General features: G+C 52.7%; 1 protein-coding gene across 2 annotated transcripts in view; it reads left to right on the forward strand.

The window, feature by feature from the left end:
• Nucleotides 1-11,574, forward strand: part of Myo5c (myosin VC) — a 72,881-nt gene that overhangs the window by 59,215 nt on the left and 2,092 nt on the right. For both annotated transcript variants that reach the window (XM_023724085.1, XM_004638989.2), the window contains exons 36-38: nt 545-634; nt 3,158-3,308; nt 3,814-4,096. In XM_023724085.1, the coding sequence (XP_023579853.1) occupies nt 545-634; nt 3,158-3,308; nt 3,814-4,096 (524 nt within the window). The remainder of the gene's footprint in view (nt 1-544; nt 635-3,157; nt 3,309-3,813; nt 4,097-11,574) is intronic.

The raw sequence follows: 11,574 nt of genomic DNA on the forward strand, positions 1-11,574 counted from the left end.
GCCCCACCAGAGCTTACCCAAGGCTAAAACCCAGTGCTGCCCACCTTTCCTCCTTCCACTCCGGAGAGCTCGCCAGGAGCTCCTCTTGCTGGTCCAGCAGACAGACTCTGGGTTTTGTTCTCCTGAAACCGATGGCGCCCTTAGCACTGGCCCCTCAGAAGGTTCCTCCTGTCTTGCAGCCTCAGTTTCCCTCTTGTGTCTGGGTCTCTGCACCCTGCCCTCCTGCTTGCCCTGCTCCTACTGCCCGCAGGCTGCTGTCTCGGGCAGCCTCTCATCACTCTGCTCCTCACGAGGTCCTCACACGTGATCTTCCCCCCATGTCTCCATTCCCTGAGCGCAGGGCACTGAGGCCCATGGCCCCTGTTCCCCACATCCTGCAGCTGGGACACCTGACCTCCCCTTCCTGCAGTGGAACCCATGAGAAGGCCGTGCCCTCCATGTCCCTGCAGCACTTGACGGAGGCTTAGGGCGAAGGACAGCTTCAGAAGGGGAGCTGTCTCCTCTCATCAGTGACCGGGCACTGCCATCCCCTCTTGTGTTTAAGGATCATCTAGAAGACTTTGAGATGCTGTCATTTTGGCTTTCCAACACGTGTCACTTCCTCAACTGCCTGAAGCAATACAGTGGAGAAGAGGTAGGGCGGGACACAGGGCTTGGACGGGACACCCAGCTGAGGGCCAGCCTGGGTGCCAAGCACCGCTTCCACACCCCCTGGCTCTGAGCACAGGTCACCCAGAGCCTGCGAATGTCCCCCACAGGCAGAGACTGGAGCTCGGCCTTGGCACAGGCCCCTCCTACCTCCTACTGAGAGCAGCAGGGCGGCTGGGTGACCTCAGCTCCCCGCAGCCGGAACAGCCTGTGGCTTGTAGCACCGCAGCTCAGTGCGGCCTCTGGTGGGGCAGGCTCGTTGCGTGTGAGCTCCTCAGGAATCCCGGCTGTTCTGTAACCTGTCAGCAGCCCTCTCTGTGTCCAGCTCACTTCCAGGAGCCAACGTGAGGGCTCCGCATCTCCCAGAATTCACAGGGCTCAAATGACAAAGTGGCTTTTAGGGCCTCCCTGGCCCTCTGTGTGGTTCTGTCACTTTGTATTCGCACCAGCGCTGTGCAATGTTTTCAGGCTAATGAGTATATAAAGTGATTATGTTTTTACATATGCACACTTGCTTGATTCCTAGTGAGGCCAGGAGCTTGCTGGTCACTTGGTCTTGCCCCTCTGTTCTTCATAGGGCTGAGTGGTTTTTTGTCAGTTTGTAGAGGTCTTTACATAGAATGAATGGACTGTGCTTTCACTTCTATTTTTATTTTTATTTTTATTTTTTATTTATTTATATATTTATTTTTTGAGATGGGGACTCGTTTATTATGCAGTTCAGGCTGGCCTTGAGCTAACTTTATAGTCCAGGCTGGCCTCAAACTTGCAATGATCCTCCTGCCTCAGCCTCCCAAGTGCTGGAACTACAGGCATGAGCCACCATACCTGGCTGTAATTTTCTTTATGGAGTCTTTTGTCATAAACAGTGTCTGAATTTTGATGTAAAATTAAATCCACAAATCCTGCTCTTTCATGATTCTTGTCTGGAAGAAACTCTCCTCTAACATGGTGAGCACTCAGAATTCACAATTCTGTTTTATCCCTCAAAATCAGCGAGGTCCTGTGTGGCCCTGAGACTGGTGTGGAGGTCAGGACCCCATTTCATATTCTGTGTGGATGACCAGCCCTCCTGAGGGGGAGAGTAAAGCACAGAGCAGATCCGACCTGCTGCTGGGTAAACTGAAGGAGAAATGGGCCAAGGCGACCCAACCCTGAGCCCCAAGGGTGGCAGGGGACACAAGGAGGGCAGGCGGGCCCCTCCAATTGGTGACTCTCTCCACCGCGTCATTCCAGGGCCCTTCTTTCATGGCTGTAGCCACAGTGGGAGGAAGCCCTTTCAATGGCTGAGCAGTCGCCACTGACAACTTTTCTTTCTTAGCTCTGCTGTCCTTTCAACCTCTGCTCATCATAATTTCTTTCTTGTGTGGCGAAAATTGAATCCAAGGCCTTGTGCACACTGGGTAAGCACCCTAGTGCTGAGCCACACCCCCACCCACTATGTTCTGTTTTTTCTTTTTGAGATAAGGTCTGGCTATGCAGTTCAGATTGGCCTTGAACTCACTTTGTAGCCTGGGCTGGCCTCAAACTCATCGCCCCCAGGAGGCGATCTTCCTGCCTCAGCCTCCCAACTGCTGGGGTTACAGGTGCACTCCACCACACCCAGAAATAATGTCCTATTCTTAATGTGCTTTTTTCTTTTGTCTCATTGAATGTTAGATACATTGCCTTTGCCTTTTAGGGACTGCTGTCAGTAGTACCCCAGACCAGTGGTTTCACCAATAGCCATTTATTTCCTCCCAGTCCCAGAGTCTGAAACTCTTCTTGGCTTGGAATGGCCACCTTCTGCCTATGGCTTTTCTGGGCACACACAGGGCTGAGAGGGACAGAGGAAGGAGAAAGGGAGAAAGCAGCCCATGTTATTGACAAGTGAACCCAGGGCCTTCGTACTAAGTCATTAAGTTGCCTAGGCTGGCCTTGAACTTGTGGTCCTCCCACCTCATCTCCCAGAGCGCTGGATCCCAGGAGGGGACTGTACTGGACGTCTCTGGGATCTCTTTTTGCGAGGACACTAATCCTGTCAGGACAGGGCCCTGCTACCCAATGTCGCTTCACCCTAGTTCCTTCCTAGTGGTTCCTTCTACAGGAGCAGCCACGCTGTGCTGAGAGGGACTGCGGCCCCAACGTGGGATCTAGTGGGGGACACAGCTCTCGGTGCACCACACATGCTGTCTGAGGGTGCTCTGGACCTTGCTGCTCAGGGCGCTTGCAAGTGGTGGTTGCTTCCCAGGGTGCTGGCCAGCTTTCCTGTGCCCTTCAGTGCCCGTTGCTCCCTCAGCCCTAGGCTCCAGGGAAAGGGGCGGGTGCGAGCGAGGTCATGCAAGAAATCGGTATTTTTTCTTATAAGAAATAAATCTTACCCTAAACTTCAAGAGCTCATTTGAAACAAGCCAGACGCTGAGCTTTAGGGCGCGAGTTACCCCGATGCTGCCCCGAGCATCAGTGCAGGTGGCGTTCTTGGCCCTCGCGTCGGCAGCGTTGTGATATGCGTGCTGCCCCACTGCTCTAGGAGTTCATGAAGCACAATAGTCCACGTCAGAATGAGAACTGCCTGCACAACTTCGACCTGTCGGAGTACAGACAGATCCTTAGCGACGTGGCCATACGGATCTACCATCAGTTCATTACTGTCATGGAGAGTCACATCCAGCCCATAATAGGTAAGAAGACAGCTGATGACCAGAAGTACTTACAGCAACATGGAGACTTTCTAAAAGCACAAGGGCTGCCGGGTAGCTCAGCGAACTAAGCGCCTGCTTAGGCAAGCACAGGGGCCAGGCTTCCATCCAGGGTTCCAACCAGCCCTGGCCCCACAGGCCGTGCCGGCCCCGCCCAGGGTGTGATGAGCCAGTGACTGATACTGGGTGTGGCGGCGCACGCCTGGAATCGCAGCACTTGGGAGGCTGAAAAGAGGGGATCACTACAAGTCTGAGCTGTGTAGTGAGACCCTGTACCAAATACACAAAATGAAATAATAATAATAAAATAAAAGCACAGGGCCGGGGAGATGGCTCAGTGGAATAAGCGCTTCCCTGGCAAGCACAAGGACCTGAGTTCAATCCCCGGTTCCACCAAAAAAAAAAGCACAGACGCCCCTCCGTTCCCCGACGTGCTCCTGTCCTCGGGGACAGCACACGCACAGCCTTTCCACCCCTGTCCCCACAGTACCAGGCATGCTGGAGCACGAGAGCCTGCAGGGCCTCTCGGGCCTGAAGCCCACTGGCTTCCGGAAGCGCTCATCCAGCATCGATGACACGGACACCTACACCGTGGCCTCGGTCCTGCAGCAGCTGAGCTACTTCTACAGCACCATGTGCCAGAGCGGGCTGGACGCCGAGCTGGTGCGGCAGGCGGTGAAGCAGCTCTTCTACCTCATCGGGGCCGTGACGCTGAACAGCCTCTTCCTGCGCAAGGACATGTGCTCCTGCAGGAAGGGGATGCAGATCAGGTGAGGGGTGGGGGCAGGGGTCACCGGTGAGCCCTGGAGCCCATCACCATGGGGGCAAGTGCCCGTACCCACGCAGGGCGCAGCTAGGTGTGCAGGGCCACACGCGGGGCCTGGCGAGGCAGCACGTGCACTCTGAGACCCCTTCTAGTCCATTCTGTCCCCATTGCTTTCTCTGCAGGGGCACTGCTGGGGTAGGGGATGCCCAAAGCTGAAGGAAAGCCCAGGGACCCCGCCCTGGCCACAGGAAGCTCCAACAGCTGAGTGGGGTGGGCGGAGCTAGGCAGCAAGGAGGCGCAGCAGGGAGGGAGGCTCTTGTGGGCAGCGGCCCTGGGGACATTAGCTAGAGAGGCAAGGTGTACCTCTAGGCGGGGGCAGCAGCAGAGGCGCAGGGCACTGCCGAGAGGACGCCTGCAGCTCCATCTGGTTAGGGAGGTGTCTCCCAGGAGCAGGACCCAGGAGAGTAACTTCACATGCAGATGAGAGGGTCCACGGCACCAGGCGAAGGCTGTGGGCGCCTCTTGCCCAAAGACGTCTCCCAAATACGTGCAGCGATTTGGTTTCGGAGCTCTGGGGACTGGACCAAGGCCCTCCCGCTGAGCTCTACCTTCCACTCTTCATTTTGAGATAGGGTCTCACTAAGACCCAAGGTCTCCCAGGCTGGGCTTAACCTTGTGAGCCTCCTACCTCAGCCTCCCGGAGACGCATGCACCATCACACCCAGATAAAATTTAGTTCTGAAGCACTGAGCCCTGTTTCTCATGAAGGAGCCAGGGCCCCCGAGCCAGTAACCCTGAACAAGGGATTAGGGAATGGAACCTGGGGTGGATCTCAAGACCCCTGCGGTGTGTGTAGCAGTTGATGCCTGTGTGTGACACGGGCCCTGGGAGGCAACAGCAGTGAGGTGACAGAGAGTCTGAAGCCAAGAAAGGCCACAAGACACCTGTTGTGCTTTCGGCACTGGGGAGGTGTGGACTTGGGTGCAGTCCCCGTGCCAGGTCAGTTTCATGTGGGAACAGTCGTGCTCTGCAGGCTCCCACCGTACCTGGGAGCCCTCTGGAGCAGGGGACAGTAAAGCCACAGACACCAACCAACACAATCCTCAAGACCCAGCAGGACCCCAAGAAGGACCCAAGTGACAGGGCAAGATGCACGGCTCCAGCATGTGCTCACTCAGACATCTCAGCTCTCCCGGGCAAGGCCCACCAGAGACTGGAGGCGGCTTGCAGGGCAAACAGAGCGACAGGGACAGAGGGAGGTGGACAGCCCGGTGACACTCACCTGCTCAAGCCCCCAGAAGCCACCACCAACATGTTTTCACTTTCATGAGGCTTTATTGTATGAGTTCTTTTTTTTTTTCTTTGTAGCTGTAGACCTATTCGGGCCGTGGATTTCACCTGGAGTGAGTTTGGTGTTGATATTTTTTGAGGAATTGGTCCATTTGCCCTGATCTGTTGTGTTGCTGTGCACAGAGCCTTTCTTACTGCAGAGCAGGGATCCCTGCCACCCTCTGGCTTCTGCAGGGTGCGGCGTTAGGCCTTCCGCAGGCCTGCTGCGGGGGGCTGTGTCTTCTCTTGCCCTTGTCAGTCCTGCTAGAGGTTTGTCAGTATTACTGATCTTGCCAAAAAACTAGTTGGGGGTTTTCCTGGTTTCCACAATGTTTATTTTTAATTTCCTTGCTTTCTGCTCTTGTCCTTGTAACTTTATGTGCTCTGCTTGCTTGGGACTTACCCTGCCCTCCTTCTTATGGCAAGGCAGAAGCTTAGGCGATCGACTCTCAGGTTTGCTTTTTATTGTATTTAGTGCTATAAATTTCCTCTAAGCACCATGTCAGGTTTGTCTCACAAATACTGTACGTTGTATTGTCCAATTTAAGGAGTTTTTGGGGGGTGTGTGCAAGGTCTCACTGTGCAGCTTGGACTCATAGTGATTCTCCTGATTTCTGCTCCCTAGTGCTGGGATTGCAGGCATGCGCTACCACGCCTGGACTCCATCCATGCCAGCTCAGCATGCCCCAGGCAGGGCCAGCGTGGCATGCAGTGCAAGGGATCGAACTCTGGCCCCTGCACTTACCTAAGCAAGCACTGAGTCCACTGAGCTATACCACTGGCCCTTGTATTGTCAATTTTATTCATTTAAAAATCTTTCCTAGGTTCCTCTGAGGTCTCTTGTTTGTCCCATGGATTACTGCAAAACATATAGTTAAATTCCATGTTCTTGGAGACTTCCTTGCTGTCCCTCTGTCACTGGCCATTTTGTCTGATTCTGTTTAGGTCACAGGATGTACTTTGCCAGTCAAACCTTTAGAAAGTTGGTGTTGGTTCCCCAAATTGGAGGAGGGGCTATGGCAGGAGGGTGACCAGCCTTCCCACTTTGGCCAGAACTCTCCTTGTAGGATTTTAAAATATTTTTACATTTAAGGACCAACCAAATATCTCAGCAGATTAATGCACCTGCAAGCAGGCACAGGGACCGGGGGTTCGATCCCCGGGTTTGCCATGCTGGCCCAGCCCTCGGGGTGCGCTGAGATGGCAATTGAGACTGGGCGTGGTGGCGCGTGCCTGTAATCCCAGCTCTTGGGAGGCTGTAAACAGGCAGATCACTACAAGTCCAATCTAGTTGTGAGACCCTGAACACCCTGTACACCCTTCCCTAAAGTACAAAAAAAAGCATATTACATTTAAGAAAACCAAGAGCCAGAGAGATAGCTCAGCAGTCTAAGTACCTGCCTGGAAAACACAAGGACTCAGGTTCAATCTCCGGTACTGCATGCCATGCCAGCTCACCCTGTGCCAAGCCAGTCACCAAAACTGAGCGTGGTGCATGCCTGTAATCCCAGTGCTAGAGAGGCTGAGACAGGAGGATCACTACAAGTCTGAGCTGCAAAGCTAGACCCTGTAAAATACATAATATGGATTTAATTTTTTAGTTTATTATGATTTGCTGTTTTAGCCCAAAATACATTACACTTTTGTAAGTGTTCCATATTCAACTGGAAAAGTAGACATTGTGCTGTTGGGCTGAGTGCGTCTAAATCCCGAGGCTGACGGCGCACTCAGCCGGGCCCCTGCCCGTTCCCCACCAGCTCTGCTGCTTCCGGAGGCAGCGACGGCCTCTCCAGCTGCGCCCGCCCGCGGGCGTCTCTCCCTTCAGCCTGTTCCGCGTTTGAGACTGTGCTGTTAGGTATTTCCGTGTCGAGCGTCACATGTCCTCCTGGTGAGCCGAGCGCTTGCTCCTGTGGGAATCCCTCCTCTTCCTGCCCTGGGAACGCTCTCTTCCCGGGAGCCTTCGTGGTCAGAATGCAGCCGCTCCAGCGTCCTTCGCTTTGGGTTTTGGTGGAGCATCTTTTCCAGTCTTTCACTTTAGCTCATCATATTTGAAGTTAGTTTCTTTTAGGCAGCATGAAAAAGGGTATTGTGTTTTTTTTCTATTTTAAAGTTCAGTCTAACAATCTTTTTATTGATATATTTAGACCATTTTACTTTCATGTAGTTGTTAGTGTATTTAGATTTCAGCCTACCATTTTATTTATTTATTTTTATTTGTCCCTTCTGGTATTTGTTTCTCCGATTTTCTTTTCTGCCTTCTTTAGTGTTGTTTGGACATTTTTAGTATTCCTTTGTAATTTACCTACTGCATTTTATCATAACTCTGCATTTTCTTTAGTGGTTGTTCTAGGGATTAAAATATGTTTTGGGCTGGCCAGATAGCTCAGCGGACTAACGCGCCTGCTTAGGCAGGGGTTCGATCCCGGCCTGCCGTGCCGGCCCCACGCCTGGGTGCGCTGAGACAGCGATTGAGACTGCGCGTGGTGGCGCACCTGCACTCCCAGCACTTGGGCGGCTGAACACAGGAGGATCACTGCGAGTCCGATCTACATAGCGAGACCCTGGAGACCCTGTACTAAATATATAAAATTAAAAGATAAAAAATAAAATAGGAGGTTTGGTTGAATTTACAGTGAATTAGAACATTTAAAATTTTTTATTGCAGTAAAAACCACCATCTCAGACATACATAGCCGGTTGTCTGAGGCACTCTATGAAGAGGCGCTGAAGTCCTCTTTCCCGCTAGGCGGCAGGAGCGAGCCAAAGCTGCGGTTCAGCCCCTTCCTTACCTGAGGATGCAAACTTCGCCCACGGTGATGGAACTTTGAGCTGCAGCCACAGGGAGGTGACAGGTCTCCCTGAACTTTGGCCAGAAAGCATGCTCAGCATGCAGTGGGCTTATGCGGATGCGGCCCATCAGGCGAGGAGGCCATCTGGGTGTGGAAAGCAACCTGTGCTGTACTTTGGTTTTAACCATAGGCAGCTCTTGTCACAGGGTACACACCCAAAGAAATCTGAGGCTCTAGATTGTATATCTGAGCTTTTACCGAATTTGGGACATCTCTAGTTATTCTTTCTTCAGATATTTGGTCTACTTTACACTTTTTCTCTTCTCCCCTAGAACTTCAATAACACATCAGGCCTCCCTCTTTGTCCCCCAGATCCCTAGGGTTCCATTAATTTTTTTTTTTTTCCGTTTCCTTCTCTGCTCTTCAGAGTGGGTAACTTCTGTCAGTCCCCTCAAGTCCTGGCCCATGCCGGTCTGTCTGCTGTCCTGCCTGGAGCCCCTGCTGCTAGCTCGTCTGTTTCTCTTGTGGTTTTCAGCTCTACAGTTCCCACCTGATCTGTGTAGATCAGCTGCGTCCTTTCTGAGACTGTCCTGCCACTGGGTTCAGGATATTTGTCATTCTCATGCCAGCTTTTCCCCAGGCTTGTTAGAGAATCCCAGCACCGGTGTCTCCTCCCCATGGACATCTGCTGGGTGTCGTGACCTGAGTCAGGGGTTTCACCTGGCCAAGGAATTTTGAATTATATCCCGGCCATTTCCTGCATTATGTCATGAGACTCTAGGTCTTTAAGTTCTGTGGGGAATGTGGATAGTTTATGGGGTCAGCAGCCCACTCAGTCCAAGCTCTTCTAGCTCCGTGTCCTCTGCACACTGTGTATCCCACGTTGGGCCCACTTCAAAGCCTGTGTGGTGCCGTTTGCTATCTCCTGTGTGACACCCGGTGACCCAAGTGGAACAGGCTTAGCTCCGTGACTTAGTTCTCAAAGGCTGTGTTGGCCCAGGTCCATGCCTCGGCACCGTTAAGCACCAGGGTCTTAAATCTCTCCACGCCAATCCCTCTCAACCGCATCCTGGAGCTCCCTGCTTCCCTGAAGACCCCTCTTCCCAGGTGCTGTGGGTGCAGGGCGGGGTGAGCACCCGTCCCCTGACACTCCAGCTCCTCCACCGAGGGCAAGGCCCCTTCTCCATGCTACCCCCATTGCCGCCACCATTGCCGCCACCATGTAGTTGCTCAGGACTTGAGCTTGAGAGAGTACAGAACAGAAGGGAAAGACAAAATCGGGTATCTCTGTCCTCTCGCTGAGCACTAGAAGGCCCTTCCCAGATCTCCAGCCAGAGCCTTGGTCACCTCCCAGGCTCCTCACTGGCCTCAATGCCCGTGGCTGAGTTTCAGGCTGCAGGGAATTCAGGCCAGTGAAGAACAGAGAAGAGACTCTGGTGACGTCACTGTCAACGGGGAAGCCTTCCCTACACAACTGTGCTGCTTAGCTTTCCTGCAGCTGCCCCAAGCGCCCAGGTAGACAGAAGGCAGACAGCACTTAGCCCTGCCCAGCACCTGAGCCCTCTGCCCCACATCCAGCCTGGAGGATTAGCACATCTGAAGTTCAGGCTTAGCCAGGACTGTGGAGGTGGATTAGAAGGGTAAGGCAGAACCCCGAGGGGCCTGTTGCAGTAAAAACAAGTACAACGGGTGCAGAGGAGTTCTTTGGGACAAAAGTGACAATACAAGGGAAGGAGCCACGCAGATGTTTCCTGCCCACGTACCACGCCCATGGAGCACGTCAGCCTTGCACCCCAGCTTTCAGCCAGAGAGAGGCTAATCTGGAAGATCAGAGTTCCCCTGGCCTCAGGGACCCCTGAGTGCTCCACCAGCATAAGAGGGCGCCTGACTGAGGTCCAGCACTCAGACACCTAACAGCTCCCCCAGTTCTCCACCCCACCTCAGACTCCCTACCCACTAGCCTAGGCAACCACTGAGATCTCGTAGTTCTCCCTGGATTGGCTGATTCTGGACATCAGTGTATCATAAAATATGTTCTGTTCTGTAGATAGCTTCTTTCCCTTAGAGACTCATAAATGCAGACTCAGCACCTACATTTGTTTTGGCTGAAAATATCCCATTGTACAGTTCGATCATAATTTGTTGGCCTATTCCTTAGTTGATGGACGTTTGTTTTCACATATGGGGTCACGTGGAATAAGGCTGATACCAATGTTTGTATGTCAGTTTTATTTTTTTTTAAATTTTATTTATTTGTGTGTGTATATGTGTGTGTGGCCAGCTCAGCCCACCAGGGGGCGGGGCTGGCTGGCATGTGGTGCTGGGGGATTGAACCACAGTCCCTGTGCTTTGCTAAGCTTGTTCTAAGTAGGTGCTTTAGACCACTGAGCCATCTCACCAGCCCCTGTATGTCAGTTTTATGTGGACATGTTTTCAGTTCTCCTGAAAGTATATCCAGGACCAAATTGCTGGGTGTGTTACTTAGCTTTCTGTTACTGTAACAAACTACCCGAGACAGTGAACTTATACAGAAGGAAGAACCTGTTTCAGCTGACAGTTCTGAAAGATGGGTGGGACTGAAATCTGGGCCTCTTCAATCACATCCTGTGATGAGTAGTGACAAATAGAAGTGGAATTCCCCAGGCAGCTGAAGGAGGATCTCCCTCCAGTGCAATTTTTCTGCTAATTCAGGAAAATAATATTATATACCCATATAAGTCTTCGCTTCAAATGTTTCTTTTTTTATTTTTTTTTTTTACTGTACCAGGGATTGAACTCAGGACCTTGCACTTGTCAGGCAAGTGCTTATTCTACTGAGCTCTCTCCCCAGCCCAAAGTGGAACATGTTTTTTTGTTGTTGTTTTGTTTTGTTTGTTTTGGCTGGTTCAGACTGCCGTAAGGGGGGGTCTGGTAATACCAGTGGAGGTGGGGTTCAAACCAAGGAATCCTGAGCCTGACTGCATTTACATGAGCAGGTCCTTAAACAACTGAGCTAACCAGCAGGCCCCCTAGTATTTCATTTTGAAACAGATTTCAAAACTCCACTTTGGAAGTTTCTGCAACCATATTCTGTGCCCAGATTCCCCTGAGTCCCTGGGTCTGCAGTGACAGTGGCTGCCCTCCATGGGTCCTACAGAGCTCAGACCATAGAGGCTGAAAGTAGGCCCCAATCACCAGCCCCAGTCTCCTCTGGGTTGCACATGGAGGCTTCTGGGCTCTCTGCTAAGCTCCGCAAGCCTGCTGTCCTGGGGCTCCAGCCCTGCCCCCGCGCACGCTGCCCGCGGCTCCCACGCAGGTGCGGGCCCGGCCCTGCCCGCGCGCACGCTGCCCGTGGCTCCCACGCAGGTGCAGGCCCTGGCCCTGA

This window comes from Octodon degus, unplaced genomic scaffold, assembly GCF_000260255.1.
Source record: "Octodon degus isolate 3935 unplaced genomic scaffold, OctDeg1.0 scaffold00105, whole genome shotgun sequence".
In the NCBI taxonomy this organism is placed as follows: domain Eukaryota; kingdom Metazoa; phylum Chordata; class Mammalia; order Rodentia; family Octodontidae; genus Octodon; species Octodon degus.